This window comes from Bos javanicus, chromosome 10, assembly GCF_032452875.1.
Source record: "Bos javanicus breed banteng chromosome 10, ARS-OSU_banteng_1.0, whole genome shotgun sequence".
NCBI lineage: Eukaryota > Metazoa > Chordata > Mammalia > Artiodactyla > Bovidae > Bos > Bos javanicus.
In genome coordinates, this window is record NC_083877.1 from 47,003,413 (window position 1) to 47,024,376 (window position 20,964).

At 42.5% G+C, this 20,964-nt stretch overlaps 1 protein-coding gene across 10 annotated transcripts in view; it reads right to left on the reverse strand.

Annotated features, from left to right (window-relative positions):
- The window catches only part of TLN2 (talin 2), a 495,219-nt gene that overhangs the window by 206,065 nt on the left and 268,190 nt on the right, over window positions 1-20,964 (reverse strand). For all 10 annotated transcript variants that reach the window (XM_061431110.1, XM_061431113.1, XM_061431111.1 and 7 more), the window contains 3 exons: window positions 4,383-4,554; window positions 1,775-1,872; window positions 169-298 (listed from right to left, as the gene is read on the reverse strand). In XM_061431110.1, the coding sequence (XP_061287094.1) occupies window positions 169-298; window positions 1,775-1,872; window positions 4,383-4,518 (364 nt within the window). In that variant the 5' untranslated portion in view covers window positions 4,519-4,554. The remainder of the gene's footprint in view (window positions 1-168; window positions 299-1,774; window positions 1,873-4,382; window positions 4,555-20,964) is intronic.

The following is a 20,964-nucleotide window of genomic DNA, read 5'->3' on the forward strand; positions in this document are numbered from 1 at the left end:
TAGCCGGTTTGCTAATCAGGAAAATGAACACACTCTCTTGGGATTGCGCCAAAGTCAATGAGTTATGATATGTTCAAAATTGCCCAGACACCCAAAGTGGGTGTAAAAAGGAGAAGCATGTTATTAACAACAAAGCCAAATCCAGAAGCTTGGCATGTGAACACTCACCTATCCTGCTGCAGATAGTAACCAGGAGTTCCCCGACTGTCTTGGAGTCGTCCACCATCACCGTTTTCACAGATCCATCAAGCATCCGAATTTTCTGAGGTCTCTGTTTCTTTTTATATTCCAAAATATCCTAGAGCAAAATCATGTAAACATTTCATGTTGCATGGGAAATTAGTTAATAAACCTGGACACTTCTCTTTAATAAAAGAATTTTCCCTAGCTCCCTCTGATTCCCTCCTTCTAATTTTTCACAAGATTTTTGCCACTAATACAGAACCTCCAGTGCTAAACTGCTTACATAAAGATTTCTTTAAAATCTGATAGTATACATGTATACCTGTGGCGGATTCATTTCGATATTTGGCAAAACTAATACAATTATGTAAAGTTTAAAAAAAAAAATCTGATAGTAAAATTGCACCCCCAGAAGTACTACTTATAGCTCACAGTTACTGAAAACTAACCTCTATGAAGTCAAAGTAACATATGTCCTTCTGAAAAGCTGAGAATGATCTGCTGTAATGAGAATTAGCAAAGGAAAATGCCTACTTGTTTTTTGAAAAGATTGTGCTTCTCCAATGGTCTCTTACACAGTAGTAAGAAATTTGTATATATATATATGTTATAAAAGACATAAATAATGCCCCCATAATTCTTCATTTAATGGTATATCACCAAAAAAGTGGTTTTCACGATAATGGCAAAACCAAAAAGGTAATAAGTTTGAGAGTTATGTCTAAATAAGAGATTTCTCTTTTACTACACTTCTTAAAAATAGAACTATGGAAGGAAAATTAACCGGCGCCTCACACTTCACTCTCATTTATGGAATACTGACTAATCTGATACGTCTATTCTGTACATCAAAACCCAGTATATCTCAGAAGTTAAGTTGAACAGAATATAACACATTTAAAAAAAAATTGAAGTATAGTTGATTTACACATTGTATTCGTTTCAGGTATACAGCAAAGCGATTCAGTTACAAACATACATTTTTTCAGGGCATCTTCCATTATACGTTATTATATGATACTGAATATGGTTTCCTGTTACTCATTACTTTTTACTCATTATTTCTTCCTACTTCCACAACACAACCATTTTTGTTGTTAATATTACTGATAGTGATTAAACACAGCTAATATGAACTTTTTATAAAAGCAAAACACTGGTTATGATTTAACCTCTGACAATCTTTAGGATTGTAGATAGACTGACAGCTTGACAGAATGAACAACTTTTTTGTTTCCTCTGGATCCTTACTTTCTATCACCAGTCACCAGGGGACGTCCTACATACTTAGAGGAAGATGCTCTACTTCATAACTACCATGGCCCAACAGCAGCATGTCGAAAGAGCTTAAAACCATAGCCTCATGCTGCTTTAATTACTCTGTGAAGTCTCAAGAATTTGGACTGTTGATATTCCTATCACTAACCTGGACAGACTTTACAAAATACATTACATCAAAACTATTAAACAATGCTCTGAAATCAAAACAGATTTTCCAATCTCTCCTTTTCTTTGAAGCATAATCATGTTGGCTTCTATGGAAGGCCTAGGAAGAAAGTGATGAAAACTCAAAGGAAGATCAACAGCATACCCCATTTCTCAACATGTAGTAATCCAGTGTTCTGCCTGCTTCCAGCCAAATTCCTTTCCTGGGGTCTTCATCCGAGAGAAATAGCCCATAGTCAGACGCTGGAGGGAAAACAGAAGGAAAAATAAAAGGCAAAGTGATGATGAACCCATCACTGACTTCCAGGCCCTTGAATCTGCTGACTTGGCAGGATGGGAGGTGGGCTCCTTCACCAGAGAAATACTTCATTCTCCAAACATGAGCAGCCACTGGGACTAAAACAGATTGAGAAGAATAAGAGCTGAGCTGCAAAACCAGCACCCACATACGAGGTTCAGATTTCTTAAAACCAGTGGGCAGTAGGTGTGTCTAAGGTTTAGGGAAACACCAGAAACAAAGCAGTCTAAATTTCTTGTTACTGAACTGGGCTTTTGTTTCCTACCATGTGCTTCTGGACTTCCCTGGTAGCTCAGACAGTAAAGCGTCTGCCTACAATGCGGGAGACCCGGTTTCAATCCCTGGGTGGGGAAGATCCCCTGGAGAAGGAAATGGCAGCCCACTCCAGTATTCTTGCCTAGAAAATCCCATGGATGGATGAGCTTGGTAGGCTACAATCCATGTGGTCGCAAAGAGTCGGACACGACTGAGCGACTTCACTTTCACTTTCTTTCAGGTGCTTTAAAAGTCAGGCCAAGAACTCATGAGAGACCATGGAAATGATCACTTGAGTCCAAGGCCACCCAGGTAAAGAGGGGCTGATGGAGACTTTATACTTGGCATGATCCTTCCATCACCCCCACATGGCGTTACAAAGTAAAAGAGTTCCCATGACGTGAAGTCTCTGCTCCCCATACCATCAAATTAAGAGTAAAGTCGGAGAGTTAAACCCTGTGTTCTTCACAGAAATCCCTTAATCTAACCCAGGAAGTACAAGATGGTGGAGGCAGGAGGAAAGCGGTATCATTTCCTGTCTCAAAAGCAGAGACATTACTTTGCCAACAAAGGTCCGTCTAGCTAAGGCTATGGTTTTTCCTGTGGTCATGTATGGGTGTGAGAGTTGGACTGTGAAGAAAGCTGAGTGCCAAAGAATTGATGCTTTTGAACTGTGGTGTTGAAGAAGACTCTTGAGAGTCCCTTGGACTGCAAGGAGGTCCAACCAGTCCATCCTAAAGGAGATCAGTCCTGGGTATTCATTGGAAGGACTGATGCTAAAGCTGAAACTCCAATACTTTGGCCACCTCATGCAAAGAGCTGACTCATTGGAAAAGACTCTGATGCTGGGAGGGATTAGAGGCAGGAGGAGAAGGGGACGACAGAGGAGGAGATGGCTGGATAGCCTCACCGACTCGATTGACGTGAGTTTGAGTGAACTCCGGGAGTTGGTGATGGACAGGGAGGCCTGGCGTGCTGCAATTCATGGGGTCGCAAAGAGTCGGACACGACTGAGCAACTGAACTGAACTGAACCCAGGAAGTACAAGATGGTGGAGGCAGGAGGAAAGCGGTATCATTTCCTGTCTCAAGATTTGTCTCTTCCTAAATGTGATTCAAGGAAACCTCTGAGACCCAGATGAGGGCCAGAGCTCCTGTTGTTTCTTAGAAAAACAACTTCAAGATCTGTAAAGGTTTGTATCTCCACCAGAGCTTTTTAGCAATCCAACTCAAACAAAGTTTAAAAAAGTCTGAGAATAAACAGTAACAGAAAAGTAAAAACATCAGATATGATTGGATAACCAGAACTTGGGAACCTGGGCAATTTTTTTTTTTGGGTGGGGGGAGGGTGGGTTAATCTAGAAATAACAGATTGTTTTGAATAATATAGATTATTATTATAGATTGTGTTTTGAATAATATAGACATTGCTTTTGGACCAAAAGATTCGTGGTTTTGTGAGTAACAGAACTTTTCATGAAGACCCATGCCTAACAATAACTGTCTTTGAATGTTTGATTTTTATGATTCCAATTTTTAAGGAAAGTTTTATTTCATTTTCACACTAAAGGCTTATGAATTCAGGAGTAACCTCAATTTCTTATGCATCAGTCAAACACTAAATAAAGGAAGGAAATGTAGAGAGAAGACAAAGGGAAATGGAAAATAAACTTGTATGACTGACTTGTTTAAACTCAGATTAACTGTGGCCAGTGGTTTAACCAAACATTAAACAAAACATGTATCACAATTTTTTTTTAAGGTTTGAGATAAAGATTAGAAGCCCCTGCAAAGTACTTGAAATATGATGCTTGCCCTGGGTCCTGATGGCAGTTCCAGTCTTCTTCAGGCTGCTGGCAGTAGAAACAGTGAAACAGGGCTCAGGATACACAAAAGCAATAACTGTTTGAGCAACTTCATCTGTACTCTATAGGCCTTTATACCAAAAAGTGATTTGTAAACTGCAGAACACGTTGCTGAAGTATGAAAGGGACATGATGATGATGCTGGTTCACTGGCAGAACTACAATGATGTCATTACAAGTTTTATATACGAGGCGAGTAAGGTCCAGGATAAGAATTTCATTCGAAACATATACACTAGCTGACCTGTGCACATATGCAGAGCCTCTGTTTCCTTAGCTACCAGGGTAAAATATACAAACACACTTCAAGCAGCCAGCAAATAACCAATGACCTACCTTGGCCAGTTTGCGCCTCGGGTACCCTTTCTCGAATGACTCGACACGCATCGTACACAGCCGTTGATGGCTCAAACTGCATGGTCTTGACCACATTGCAGTGGCGGACACAAATCTTTAAAGACAGAGCCACCATTTTCCCAGGAGATTTGAGGACCCTCACTTAGAGTGCCTGGAAAACACAAAGGGGCAAAGCGTGACATTCATGACACCTGGCCAAAAAAAAGTTACACTCTGAATCAGCTTTAAAAATCGAAAAAGAAAAAAATGGCAATTAAAGAGGCTTTGGACAAAACTACAAATTAAACAAATTTAGAATAAGACAGCAGCACACAGTCTTGGAGTTACCACAGCGTGGCAAGGAGAGCCTCCTAGAAGGAGGGAACTGCAGGCGTTCACCAAGGCTCCTTCCTCAGGCTGCTCCCTACTTGGGGTTTTTCCAAGTATTAGTCAGTCGCGTCCAACTCTTTGCAACCCCATGAACTATATAGCCCACCAAGCTCCTCTGTTCATGGGGTTCTCCAGGCAAGAATACTGGAGTGGGTTGCCATGTTCTCCTCCAGGGGATCTTCCCGACCCAGGGATCGAACCTGCGTCTCCTGCATTACAGGCAGATTCTCAACCGTCTGAGGGACTGGGGAAGCTGTTGGGTTTTCCCAAGGGAGAGAGGAGTTTCCCAGGTGAATGTCCTCCACGTGAGAGGCAGAGCACCCACTGCTGTCTGCTGTAGATACCTGTCAGTATCCTCAATCATAGGGCTCCCTCCCCAGCAGTTCCTGGGCACAGAGAAGGAGCACCTCTACCCTCTGGTGGTGCTTCTCACAGCCAAACTGCACCACGTCTGTACCAGAAGACTTGGCTTGTAGGCCCAGACCCATCCCCAGGAGACAGCAACTGGCCACTCTGCATCCATTTCCCCACAACAAGAGAGCTATGCTGTTTGCCCTGCATAATTCATAGAAGAACTGAATCCTGAGCGGACATCAATGCCAGGCCAATGCACAGCCATCACTAATGAGGCCAGAGTGAGATATTTTAAACACTCAGTGTGCCAGGCAGCTTCACACTCTTCAGGGGTCTCAATGTAGAGAAAAAGATGATTTAGTTGTTCTTTCATTCTGACAAAAGCCTGGGATATTTTACTTCTTACCCAGTTCAATGGCTTTAAAAATAGATAGGTGCTTAGGCTAAGTTTGAATTATTTCACAAAAGCCTTCTTTGCCATTTTATATCCAACCATTAAATACACTTTCCAAGTTGATGGCTTCTAGGTTATTCGAATTACCTGTTCTATTCCTTGGCCAAACTTACCCCCGACACCCAGCCCAGTCCAGTCTCTATCAATGCAGGCCTTGGGTGCAAAAGGGAGGCACTTCTCTGCACCTGAGGAGCCAACACGGACTTACCCAGCTCACTGTCATTCTGGCAACCAAAATAAGGGGCTTCACAGCGAATAAGCTATTAGAATCCTAGAATGGCATGAATAACAAACCTTCAGGAGTGGCAAGCTCACACTCCTTTCTTATCTTTCATTAGATAGTCTACAGGAAGTAAGCACCACAGCTCCCTCTGAGAATGCAAACCCTAAGAAGCAACAAGGTGGCCACAGGCAGAGAGGAAAACAGGCTGACCAGGCCCAGGCCTGGGGTGGCAGCCTCGATCTGCTTCCCAGCAAGCCTCAGTGACCACTAGCTTCCTAATATCAAGCAACTCTGGTCACTTGGCTATGGAGAACACTTTTCAACAGAAGCTCTGGTATCCATGGGCAGCATGTACACACACTCTCAGGCAGCAGCCATTTGGTCTGTCCAACTGTAAAGTCATTCTGACCTCTGCTTACCTTCTACATGAATTCTGTCCATGAAAACATGAAAATATTTCTTACTTGAGAAATATCAAGATATACTTCTTAACAAACAACAGTATTTGCTGACAATCTGCCTAAATGGAATTAATTGACTCTAGTCTGGTCATTGGCTAGACTGAATTATTCAGAATATCTGATGGCTTTCCATCTACAATACTGTGGTCTTACAAAGCCATATATGCAGGCATCCCTTTGGAGATGTTGCAGCTTTGGTTCCAGACCACCACGATAAAGTGGGATACTGAAATGGAGTGAATCACGTGGATTTTTCTGGTTTCCTCGTGCATATAAAACTCATGTTTACGCAATAATGTGGTCTATTAAGTGTACAATACCATTATGTCTGGAAAGAAAATACATATACTCTATCAGGAAATATTTTATTGCTGAAAAATGCTAGCCATTCTCTGAGCTGTGAGCAAGTTGTGATTGTTTTGCTGGTGGAAGGTCATGTTGATGAACGCTGACTGATGAGGCCAGTAGGGTTGAAGATCAGTCTGGCTGTGGCCACTGCTTGAAACGACAGTGAATTTTGCTGTACTGACTGACCCTTCCTTTCACAAAGGATTTCTCTATAGCACTTCTAATTTCCTTCGAGAACTTTTCCTCTGCATTTACAACTTGACTGCTTGGCACAAAAGGCCTAGCTTTTGGTCTGTTTTGGCCTTTATCACTAATGAAATCACTCCTAGCTTTGGACTTAAAGTGAGAGATGTGAGACTCTTCCATTTATTTGACCACTTAGAGGCCACAGTAGGGTTATTTACTGGCCTAATTTCAATATTGCTGTGTTTCAGGGAATAGAAGAGGCCAGAGGAGAGGGAAAGAGCTGGCTGGTCAGTAGAGTAGTCAGAACACACTTATCAATTAAGTTCCCTGTCTCATGTATGGGTGCAGTTCAAACAAACAATTATAATAGTCACATCACAAATATAATAATGAAAAAGTTTGAAATACTGTTAGGATTACCAAAATGGAAAACAGAGATATGAAATGAGCATATACTGTTGGGAAAATGGTGACATTGATAGACTTGTTTGACTCAGTGTTGCCACAAACCTTTGATTTATAAAAAAAAAACACAAAAAAACACACAGTATTTGTAAAGCACAGTAAAACAAGGTGCTATGAAATGCTGTATGCCTATAAGGTTCAACTCAACTCTTTTTATAGGCATATTTAATGAATCAACTCTCTAATTTGAGGAAATCAAAATGTACGGTATCACTTATACATGGAATTTAAAAAATAATACAAATGAATGTATATGCAAAACAGAATCAGACTCATGGAAAAAGAAAACATGTGATTACCAAAGGGGAAAAGAAAAGGAGAGGGACAAATTAAGGGTGTGAGACTAACAAATACAAACTACTATGTATAAAATAGATAAGCAAGAAAGATCTACTGTATAGCACAGGGAATTCCAGCCATTATCCCACAACCCATAATGGAGCATCATCCACAAAAATACTGGATCACTATGCTGTACAGCTGAAACTAACATCATATTGTACCTCAACTATACTTCAACAAAAACAACTCTAGAGATAAATTGACAAATCTGCTGTGATGCAGACCACTCCATGGGTTAGTTTTTCCCCTGCAGCTGGTGACAACTATGGGGATTCCTGAACCTGTGAGATCCATGTGCATGAAAATGAAAGTGGCTCAGTTGTGTCCGACTCTTTGTGACCCCATGGACTGTAGCCTGCTAGGCTCCTCTGTCCAAGAAATTCCCCAGGTAAGGATACCGGAGTAGGTAGCCACTCCCTTCTCCAGGGGATCTTCCCAACCCAGGGATTGAAACTGGGTCTCCCACATTGCAGGCACATTCTTCACTGTCTGAGCCACCAGGAAAGCCCCATGAGATGGCTGGTGGTAACTGTCAGTTGGAAAGACTGTGAAACTCAATGATTTCATGGATGCTGTTTATGAATACACCAAAGAGAATGGGATGGTTAATATTTTTCATTCCCTGAGAACAGGAAGCAGTACAATATAAGTGTCCCTGCATGAAGCATCTCTTCCCAGCCTAATCATTGGATTTTCTGAAGAGTAAATGAATGGTTTCTGCAGCCAAGCAGAGAAAGACTCAATCATAGAAAGACAGAGCCATGACATGGGGTGAGAGCAGAATTGAGCAGCAGAAGAGACCACACGGGAGCTCAGCAGGAGGAAGAACTAGGGCAGCAAGGAGAAAGGGGCAAATGAAGGTCTGGGGGCTGCTCTAGGACAGATGGTGCAGAATCAATGAGTAACGTGGGAGAGAAGCCCAGAACACTGGGAAGCAGAAGGCAAGAAGAGAAGAAGAAAAAATTGACGGTGAAGGAACATCTCTATCCAAAACAACTGGGAAAATGAAGAAGCCATTGACTGAGGAGGAGAAAGGTGCTGGAAGGCACAGGTTTGGGGTGAAAAGTTACGAATGAGTTTCTTTGGGATGTATTCAGTGAGATGTAGAGCGGAGTCCAATACAAAACTGGAGGTACGGGACTTCTCTGGTGGTCCAGTGGCTAAGACTCCACACTCTCCAAGGAGGGTGCCCAGGTTCCATCCCAGGTCAGGGAACTAGATCCCCCCCTGCCACAGCCAAGAGTTCAAATGCCACAACTAAAGATCCCACATGCTGCAACAAAGATGGAAGATCCCGCGTGCTGCAACTAAGCGCTGGCACAGGCAGGTAGCTAGACAGAGAGATACACACACACACATATACATATAAAATATTTTTTTTAAAAACTGGAGGTATAAGTCATCATAGTCAAATCCTTGGGGTTAGAAAGATCATCTAGGGAGTGAGCAAGAGTGGAAACAGACCTGAGGTCTGGACCACAAGAAGGCCTAGTGGTGGGGGAGGGAGGAGTATGGAGAGGGAGTGCAGGCAGAGGAAGCTGTGTCACACAGGAGGGAGCGATCACCTGGGTTAAATGCTAGTCACAGTTCAGGAAGAGGGGCACTGAGCTAGGACAGCTGAATTGGACAGCTTGGAGGTGTCTAGCAGCGGAGGTAAGAGGAGGTAAGAGGAGCGGGAAAGGCCAGAGCAGCAGCTTTACGAGACAGATGAGGAGAAGGGCTGGCACACAGAGTATGGAGACCTGCTGGAAGGCGTGGAGGGACAGGCAGTGGCTCTCATTCATGCGTTAAAGGCTCTTTATCCAGAAGCAATTCATCACATGCTTGCTGCACACTTTACAGAGTATCTATATAGCCCTGGCTGCCCCCTTATTACAGCCCAAGGGGCAGCCCCGGGATAGCTAAGTGCCCTTCCTGGAGACAGGTGCCTCACCACACACTGCAGCGTGCATGTGTGTGAGAGGAGAGGGTAGGAGTAGGTAAGCCATGGTTCAAGCAAAGGGTGCTGGACGGGAGCAGGCGGACCAGGGTCAATCCCAGCCTGTCGACACCTTGAACCTTCTCTCTCGGCTTTCCAGAGAGCAGGAAGTGACCAACTCCCACGAAAGGAGCCAGCAGACAGGTGATGCTCAGCTAACTCCTTCCCATCTCCTTATCCTGATATCTCATGATGGAGGCCACTCTCCTTAGTTTAGGACAGATGTTCAACAGAATAAGGGACACCAGATTCATTACTTGATCCGTGTTCAACTTTTCTACCCTCTAAAAACAATCACTGCAAAAACCATCAGTTTCACTACATGGGGACACATTACACAAAAATACAAAAAATCCAATTAGTCACCCTGAAAGAGCTGTGCACAGTGGTTGAAAACTACAAGGCTCCAATTTCTTCTACTAGTCTTGGCTCTCTCTCTTCTTATGACTCAGTGTTCCCAACCATGAAAGCATGAAACAAGACAGACAATTTCCTACATGGGAATATTTTTTTTAATGTAAATTATGTACATAAAATGCTTTACAAATGACAAAATTCTGTATAAAGACATATTTACTACTAACACGCAAGAGGATCCCACACACAGAAAACCCTCAGTGAAGTTTTGAAACCAAAGTGCATAGAGATTTAATCACCATTCCGCCAGGAGCACAGCAGTGAGAAGTTCCTAGCCCTACTCTCAACATGACAGATGTGCAGAATGGACATTTGTTGGAATAAAGTGTCCTGACTTACAACAAAAAGAAAGTAGGCTTAAAGTATAAAGCAGCCTAGAGATGTCAGCAAAAGATGGGTATGTATTCAACACCCCTGAGAAGTCTCTATAGATCCACTCAGGCCCAAAGAAAATTAGGCAGCTCTGATGACACGTGATAAAACCTGACTTTGCCTCTCCACTGTGATGTTTTCAGGTCAGTGCAGCACTGACTCTGACAACAACTGACCCTCCTGTCCACTTTTCTGTATTCTTAGCCCTCCTGCTAATTCCTGGCCCTCCAGGACGGGAGCCTGGGAGACATGACCAGGCTGCTTCTTCTCATTTGGCTTCACAAAGACAGAGAACTGAACACGTGTGCTATTTCTTTCAGTCCTGTTAGAGTCTGATGAACCTCTATTCTACGTTCCTATCCTTGTTCTTCTTCTGCCCCAGGCGGAATGTCTGCTATAAAATTGGACCTTATGTTCCTGTTCTTTTTTTTTTTTTTTGCTAAAATACAGGTATAGGAATTCCTGGCAGTTCAGTGGTTAGGAGGACTTGGTGCTTTCAATGCCTAGGCCCTGGTAGGGGAAATAAGATCTTGCAAGCTTCGTGGTGAAGCCAAAAAAAAAAAGACAGGGTATAAAGGCATAAAACATTCATTACTCTCCTTTGCAAAATCTCTTCTCATTCCGACCATTTTGGCCCTGCGCGTGTGAAGGTTGCCTGGACCAAGACAGAAACCCTTCTGCGCCATCCACTGTGGAAGATGAGCCAATGGAACCAGTGGTGAAGCGCAGACGTTCTCTCCTTTTAAAGTAAACACTTTTCAGTCCCAGAGAGCTGTAAACAGCCCAGTGTGATGGCAGCGGCGCTGGCTTGAGGCTAGCTCCAAGCTCCAGTACACCCTGGGACAAACAAGCCTGACTCAGCCAGACCTCATCCTCTCTGAAAGCACACCCACCATTGGTCAAGATGAGCAATCACCCCTTGGATCTCTGTCCTGGTAAGTGAAGGCCATGAAGTGCTCCCACTGCCCCCGACCCCTGCCTTACCAACTCCCACCCTGAGCTGGTCATTTAAGTGCCACCTGCCTCAGTCTTCTCTCTGAAATAGGAGACAATAATAAATGTACCTCTAAGATGGCTAGAGAACTAAAGAAATTCATACATGTCCAAGGCACACAGAAAGTACTGGGTCAAGGTTTGTTGTTATTATTTATTAGTCATGGTAGTTGGGAAAACACTGGAAGCAGCATACTGTGTTCAGTCACGGCCTAAGCTGCAAACTTCACTTTATTGTTTAGTTTGCATCTGTCATACACTAGATATTATGATGTTGGTGCAAAAGTAATCACGGTTTTACATTGGTGACCTTTGCTGTTTGATATTGAAATATATTCATAAATGTGGTTATACATCATTTTAATGTGTATTTCTCACTTTATGCTTTTTTGCTAATGACTTATTAGCTGCTGTGTATTTTATATTTATCTTAGATTAGGAAAAAGATGTTAGATAGAAAGTAAATTCGAGCAGTTCTCTTATTTGAGTTCAAAATAGGATTTAGAGCAGCGGAGACAACTTACAACATTAACAACACAATTGGCCCAGAAACTGCTAATGAACATACAGCGCAGTGGTGGTGGTTCAAGAAGTTTTGCAAAGGAGAGGAGAGCCTTGGAAGTGAAGAGTGCAGTGGCCAGCCATTGGAAATTGATAATGACCAACTGAGAGTCATCATTGAAGATGATCCTCTTACAACTACATGGGAAGCTGTTGAAGAACTCAACGTCGACCATTCTACAGGTCATTCAGCATTTGAAGCAAATGAGAAAGATGAAGAAGCTTGATAAGTGGGTGCCTCATGAGCCGACTGCAAATCAAAAAAATCGTCCTTTTGAAGTGTCGTCTTCTCTTATTCTACACAATAACAATGCACCATTTCTCTATTGGATTGTGATGTGCAAAGAAAAGTGGACTTTATGCAACAAGCAGTGATGACGAGCTCAGTGGCTGGACCAAGAGGAAACTCCAAAGCACTTGCCAAAGCCAAATTTGCAACAACAAACAAAAAAGGTCATGGTCACTGTTTGGTCATCTGCTGCCAATCTGATCCACTACAGCTTTCTGAATCCCGGTGAAACTCTCACATCTGAGAAGCATGCTCAGCAAACTGATGAGATGCACCAAAAGCTGCAACACCTGCAGTGAGCGCTGGTGAAGAGAAAGGGCCCAATTCTCCTCCATGACAAGGCCCAACTGCACATCACACGACAAAGGCTTCAAAAGTTGAAAGGATTGGGCTACAAAGTTTTGCCTCATCTGCCATATTCACCTGACTTCTTGCCCACTGACTACCACTTCTTCAAGCATCTTGACAACTTTTTGCAGGGAAAATGCTTTCACCACCAGAAGGAGGCAGAAAATGCTTTCCAAGAGTTCAATGAATCCTGAAAAATGAATTTTTATGCTATAGGAATAAACAAACTTATTTCTCATTGGCAAAAATTTGTTGACTGTAATGGTTCCTATTTTGATTAATAAAGATGTATCTGAGCCTAGTTATAATGATTTAAAAGTCACGATCTGAAACCACAACTACATTTGCACCAACCTAATAATACTTTCGGAGAAGGCAATGGCACCCCACTCCAGTACTCTTGCCTGGAAAATCCCATGGACGGAGGAGCCTGGTGGGCTGCAGTCCATGGGGTCGCTAAGACTCGGACACAACTGAGCGACTTCACTTTCACTTTCATGCATTGGAGAAGGAAATGGCAACCCACTCCAGTGTTTTTGCCTGGAAAATCCCAGGGATGGCGGACACGACTGAAGCGACTTAGCAGCAGCAGCAGCAATAATACTTTTACAGGCATTAGGGAAGCAAAGACAGACATTCCTGCCTAGTTAGAACTTACTGTCTAGTAAACTTGTTCATCTTTATTCAAATCATATAACATGATTTTTTGAAATGCAGAACTATCCTGGGATGAACTGTGATGCTGAACATTTTTGTGCATCAGATAACTGCTAGTACCTGGACTGTTGCTCTTAGATGTTGGTTGAATTCCCTCATACCAAGAGCCCAAAGGGAAAAGAATCTCACCCTCTGGAGCAGGGTTGGCACCACAGTAGGCCCATGTCCTAGGGCTCATCAATGTCCTCTGCCCAGAGTGACCTATATGAGGTGCCACTGGCTCTGCACTCTGCTAGACAGTAGAGGAGTGGCACTCAGCTGGCAGGACCACAAGGCCAGGCCACCACGCCTCAATGGAGTCCTGGATATGAAAAAGAATAAGAGCTAACCACCAATCACAGCCTCTTCCTCCAGCCACGGACTCCATTCTGACCCACTGGAGGCCTGCTGTACCCAATTATGATTGCTGCACCTCACCCGCTCTGTGGTTCTGCTCCTCTCTCAGCAGGCAAAATACAATTCTGTTTAGTAACAGCATGCATCACATAATTAGCATAAAATGTGGGCCTATACAAAAGCTACCATTCATCTGTATTTATATCCCCTATGAATGATTCTGCTCTCAAAGAAATGCCCTGGAAAGAGCTTCCCCTTCTCTCCACCCCTTACCTCCTCCTCCTGCAAGGGAGGAAGGAGGAAAGCTCATCTGACAAGAACGAACCCATCTGGGTAGTCATAGCTACCCAGAGGTGCCTCCAAAGCAAAAGCCAGGGTCTTATACTTCACCTGTTCTCCTGGGCTGTTAGGTACCTTAGGGCTCGCCTTGAACATTCAGACCCCATATAGTGAGCCTGCCAGGCATACACAAGTGTCTATATCATTATGGCCACCTATGCCTCTCAAGGTCATAGCACAGTACCCACAAGTATGTTTGATAAATGTTTGTGGAATTAATAGGTACACCATGGAAAGACAGATGTTTTTTCTAAATTAGTCATTAGGAATTATTCACACTCACAGCATGACTCAAGGATGAACAGAGGGCAAACATCCCAGCAGACCCAAATATTCCTATTCATCCACAAATGTTTACACTGACCACAGAAACTTAACCTCCATGGCTCACAAGATGAAGTTCTCCATTTTAGAAAATGAGAAACAAAGAAAGAACCAAATCCACAACAGTTGGAAGATCCCTGGGGATCCCTTCTCACGTACCTGCCAGAAAGGAAGGCTCAATACCTGTTTATTTAATGCACGGTTGGAGATACAAGTCAGCATTTTTAATTTCACCAAGAGAACCAAAGAATGCCTACAATGGGAAATTCAGAAGGATGAGAAAAAATCTTTGAGATTATTTTCCATGTTTAGATGAAGACACTATAATCTTGAGACCAAGAAATCTTCTCAAGGTCACATTGATAGCAAAGCACAAAGCAGAGCTCCTCACGTTACCACAATGAACAGAGCTGGTTATGTACATGGTATGGTCAGAGTTCTCCGAGGATCCCTCCAATTACCCTCCAATTCCCAGATGGCTCCTGGCACCTGAAACTCCATCATTAAGTACATGGTTGGTCATAATGATTTGTGTCCAGTTAAACTCTGCTGTAAAAGCAGACACCTACATTTATCACTGTATTAAAAAGCTACATTTCAGAACCTCTCAAGTAAAGGAGATGAGAGCTGCTCATTATTAAAGATGATTCCTAATTACCAGGAAATTCTGAGGAGGGAGGGATAGGTTAGTGCAAATCAATCCAGAACCTGACACTGTTGAAAAAGGTCAATGAGCAGAGAAGCACAGGAAGACCCACTAAAAGGAAGGAAAACAAACACCTACCTGTTCACAGAGTTCTAATTTGCTTAGAGGCCATTTTTAATACATACAACATTTTGAACTATATGAGTAGTCAGGCTCAAACTGCTTAGCTCAAAGGTCTGGGCCCCTCATTCACCCATTTGCACCCCTACTCACATTGTAAGAACTCTTCATTTTAACAGAACAAATGTATTTTCAATCCCCGGATAACTCAATTATTTTCGCCTTGTGGTATACATCTGTCTAAACATGCACCACCATGCTTCTCCATTCTTCCTGGTTATTCACCAGCATCAAGCTTTGCTTTTAAGGGGACTTCCTTGGTGGTCTGGTGCTTAAGAATTCGCCTTGCAATTCAGGGGACATGGGTTCGATCCCTGGTCGGGGAACTATGATGCCACATGCAGAGGGGCAACTAAGCCCGTACAAGGCACTATGCACCACAACTAGAGAGTCCGTGTGCCACAGCTGCTACTGAAGCCTGCACACCACTACTAGAGAATCCGCGCACTGCAGCGAAAGACCTCGCACACCACTACTAGAGAATCTGTGCACTGCAGCGAAAGACCTCGCACGCCACCGCTAGAGAATCCGTGCACTGCAGCGCAAGACCTCGCACGCCACCGCTAGAGAATCCGCGCACTGCAGCGAAAGACCTCGCACGCCACCGCTAGAGAATCCGCGCACTGCAGCGAAAGATCGCGCACACCACTACTAGAGAATCCGCGCACTGCAGCGAAAGACCTCGCGTGATACAACCAAGACCTGACGCAGCCAAAGAAATGAATCTTTTTTTAAAAAATAAAAAGCTTTGTTTTTAGAAACTAGTCTTTCCAGAAACTAGAAACTGTAGTCTTTCCAGTTGGCAGAAACCCTCTCCTCTCCTAGGCTCTCAGAATTCTCATCAGTAGCCCTCTCGGGGCAGGGGGGTGGAGGGGGATTGGGGGGTAGGTGGGGTGCGGAGTCCGTATTGGAACAACCATGAGACGCTACGCTTGTGTCCGTTAGGCATGGAGCAGTCAATGGCACTTTCACAGGTGTCCTTTCACATGATGTGCTCAACAGGTTACAAAGGAAAACGAGTTTGGTTTTGCTTTGCATTTCACAGATGGAGACAGAGGGTCTGGGAGGGTAGTGAATTCCTGGCCTGTGTGTGGCATATACTGCTGTCTCCCATCAGACTACTAAGAAGGCAGTGCTGGTTTTCCAGTAATCCCTCTAGTCCACCTATGCTCACCAAGACAGTTGAATAAATCATCTACGAATCTCAGTCCCTTTGCACGTTACCTATCAGTCTTTCCTCTGACAAGTAAGGAAGAAAGCTCGACATTTAAACAAAATATTTCTCTGTATTTATTTGGCTGCACAGGCTCTCAGTTGCAGCACACAGGAGCTTTAGTTGCAGCATGAGAACTTGTTAGTTGTGGCATGTGGAATCTAGTTCCCCGACCAGGGATCAAACCCAGGCCCCCTGCATTGAGAGCTCAGAGTCTTAGCCACCAGACCACCAGGGAAGTCCCTAGAAGGCTCCACATTTAACTCTGATTTTGAATTCTTTTATATCCTAACTCATACAAATGATTTGAAGCTGTTTACAGAAATAGGACAGAGAAATGAAAGGTCGGGTCTAAGAAAAAAAAATAGAAGAAAAACAAAAGTGAAGGTCAAGACCAGGAGAACTATGAATTATTTACTATTCATTTGGCTAACTGGGAATAAACACATCCTATTATTTCTTCTGACCCTAGTGACAAGCCTGTAAAAGCCTAAGAAAGGGATTCTTGAGGCTACTGCTGATGTTGACAAACACAAGCTTTGTCACTAAAGGAACACACCCCTGGCGTGGGTACAGATAGAATACCTTTCACTTGGGAGGAAAAAAGGAGAGGGCTTTCTTCTACAATGATACGGAAAAAATATATATTCAGTGTGTTTCTGACTGAACCTGGAAGAATGCATGAAAGGAACTGCACACAAGTTCCCCCTCAGGTCATCTTTCTCAAGCTTGTGCCGAATTTAATGCTAAAATAGCATACACCTGACTGAAGGTAGCTGCCAAGTGTGCACTTCACGTGTGAAGTGACAACACAGGCCATCATGCTTGGTTTCACTTAAGAAACTGAGGAAAATCTCCCAACTCCTAGCTCCATTTTCTTTCACTGACAGGGTTTTCACCGATGACCTCAGACCAATGAATTCCTGGCCACAAACCCCCAGCATCATCCATCATTCAAAAAGGTAATAGTGCGTGGTTTTGGCAAGGATGGATTCTGAAGAAAAAGGAGTATTAAAAACATATTATTTCTATTTCTTTATGTTAATCCATTAACCATAAATCAGCAGTGCATTTGTGTTAGAGCCCAGACTTAAAAATCTGGCACTTACGTGGAGAATGGAAACAAACCAAGGGATGTGACTAAAATTTACATTTCTGGAGAGTCAAAGTCCATCAGCATATTATCAGAGTACCAATCTCAGCATTTACTCATGAGACTAGATTTTCCAAAGGATCTCCATTTTCTATGGTTATTCATTCCAAGATCACCCTTGTTTTATAACTAAAAATTGCAATGTTTCAGTTACACTTAATATAGCCTGTGGTATCCCAAATCTCAGCCTTAGACGTCATTCAGCTCAGCTCTCTACAAAATACATAAATCTTTGCTCTAACTTTCCCATTCTTCTGAATTCCTTACCTTCATTTATTTTTTAAATTTCTTAAATCAAAGAGAATAGCAAGGAACATAGAAGCAATTATGTGTCTGGCACTGGTTCCAAGCCCTTTTCATAATCACTGAATCTTTGCCGTGACCCCAAGCTAAGGAATTTAGGCTTCACCCAGGGAAGACAACCAGGACACAGTGGTTCCGTGGCTTGACAGAGGCCACTGCTGAGGGCACTGCCTCCAACTGTGTGCTTTTAAAACAGAGAGAAACAGGGAAAAATAAATGCAGTGCTTGTGTTAGAAGAGTAGTACAATGCATGAGCTGTGTATTTTGTTTTTTACTAACAACTGGCTTTTTACTGGTTGTAGTATTACATGTCATACACTGAACTAAGCACTTGACTTAGTCAGTGAGAGAGAGTCCTTATTTACCTTGGAAAATCAGGCTTAAGAGGCTATGTCTCCTAAGCAACAGGCTCACAGAGGTGCGAGGGGAGGTTGAATGTAGACTTTCTGTCGGCCCTGCCTTACCCAAAGATGAGCACTGCTAACATTTTGACACACCTCCTTTCTTTGTTTATGCATAACTTTATGTAGGTTGGAATTCTGCATTCCAATGCTCCCCCCATTTTAATTACACAATCATTTTCCACAGTATTGCAAAGTTTTTAGGAACACTGTTTAAATAGATGTGTAACATTGCAATGCAAGGCATCCTGATTTACTTTGCTCTATCTTCATTTTTGTGTACATCAGCTACCTGTTTTTGCTATTATGAATAAGGCTGTGAAAAGATTTTTCTATTTAGAAACTCTTGTTCTTTATTTCAGACTTTCTTAGGCTAGGTTTCTCTTTAAAGGAATCATCAATGTTTTTAAAATGCAACCCAGAAGATGTTAAGGTAAGAAGGAAAAATGAAATCTGAATGTACAGATATTGGTGGTTTGATTTATGGATTAGCTAAGTGAATATGCATTAACAACAGGAAAAGCCAGAAATCAATTTAGATTTTTATGATGCAGTCCATCGCACAGAATGATTCGGCTAGCAAGGGCTCAGGGTGCAAAGGACTCTATCCAAAGACAAAGTAGACAAAAGGCATGAATGGGGGGAAAACAGCTGGCATGGGCAATGAACTAGTTTTACAGAAAAGAGGCGGAGGAAAGATGGATGCTTAACACACATTTAGAAATATATTGTGAGCAGTGGAAATAACAGACAAAAGAAATAATTAGACTTTACTAAATGAAATAGCATGGATGTGCATGGTCAATATCAACGTTCTGCTTTCTGTAAGCCCAGGTTTCTAAAACCATCCGGTAGACAGAATCAGAATTACAAGAAAGATATTAACAAAACCGAAGCAGTATGATGGAGCACCATTTTCCTATACTTAATAAAATAAAGCCAAATCAAAAGTCTTGCCAATTACATCAGTGAGTGATGGATAAGATTTACATTTACATTACATTTCCAAATGACAAAACTAAATCTAATTTTAAGCCTGTGTACATAAATATTACTTCATTAAGAGCATGAAAAAGAAAGAAACACGTCCCCGGGGTTATGACATGAAATGATGAACTCTTGACAGCATGGGTAAGCATACCATAGTATTTTAAATTATGATTGTAAGATAGTGTTATAGTTCTCTATAACCTAGACTATTTGGAAAACAATTCTGAGAACATATACAGAACTTAAGCTAAAGGGGGATACACAACAGAAGAAAATAGAGAGACCAGTCAAGAGAGAGGGAAACCAAGGCTAAGCATCTCTAAAGAAATGGCAGGACTGAAGTGTGTTCTGGCTTTGAAAGTGAGAGTGCTTCATCAACAGGAATTATGATACAAATCCTGTCATCTATCAGTATTGGCTTATAAACCTGATACTCATCCTGTCCTCCAACTCAATACCTAACATATGTTTATGGGTTAAATTGTGTTCCCACCTCTCCCCATTCTTAAAACTCACGTATTAAAGTTCCAATCCTAAGAATCTCAGAATATGACTTTATTTGGAGATGGGGTATTTATAAATATAATTCAGGTTAAAATGAGGTTGCTAGAGCAGGCTCTAATCCAAAATAACAGGTATGCTTATAAAAAGGGAAAATTTGAACACAGAGACATGGATAGAGGGAAACTAATGTGAATACACACAGGGAGACAGGCATCTACAAGCCATGGAGAGAGGCCTGGAAAAGATCCTTCCTCTCTAGCCCTCAGAAGGACACCTTGATCTTGGACTTCCAGTTTTCGGAATGGTGAAGCAGTCAATTTCTGCTGTTTAAGCCACCTAGTTGTGGCTTCTTTGTTACGGCAGATTCAGCAAACTCATACACTTACAGAGAATTATGGTTCAATTCAGATTTCAACTAGTAGCATTTTCCTAAATACAGGAAATTAGTACAGTTTTGACACAAACTGACTAACGTGTAGTAAATACATGTTTTCTTTATGAACATGTAAAGGTAGGCATAGGCTTTCCGGGTAGCTCAGTGGTAAAGAACTCACCTGCCAATGCAGGAGATGCAGGTTTGATCCCTGGGTCGGGAAGATTCTCTAGAGAAGGAAATGGAAACCCACCCCGGTATTCTTGCTTAGAAAATCCCATGGACAGAGGAGTCCATGGGGCTGCAAAAGAAGTCGGACACAACTTAGTAACTAAACAAGAACAACAAAGGAAGGCACGGATGCAGCTACTGCCCTATGCAGCGGCTCATGGACATGGATACGTTCCGTGTAAAGTCACAAGAGTAGCAAGTGATGGCAGGGGATGGGGGTCACAAGAGGGGTAGGGGCTCTAACCTGGACATACCTACCTCCAAGGCCTTGCCATAATACCACCCAACACATCTAGATTGTAATGTGGAAAGGACAGTATGATTGAAGACAAGTAGAACTTGGAATTCTTAGACAAAAATATGGGAGAAACTATGTGTCTTATTGGAGTGATAAAATCATATTTTTTGAGTGGGACTTCTTTTTCTCCTTTAGTTATACACTTTTTCATGAATTTAAATAAGTTCAACTACAACAAAACAACACTTTCAATTACTCTAATCTTGATGAAAGGGAATGGCTCTCTTCCTTCTAAGATCATCCCATCCAGTGTACAAAGAGACAGGAAGCTCCCCAGGCCTTTTTATGTCAGGCAATGACAAGCGGACCAGAAGTACCCACTGGATGAAGACAGGACTCTGGGAAGAGTCCGCTGAGAATCGTATTAGGCTGAGGGTGAGATGTGAACTTAGC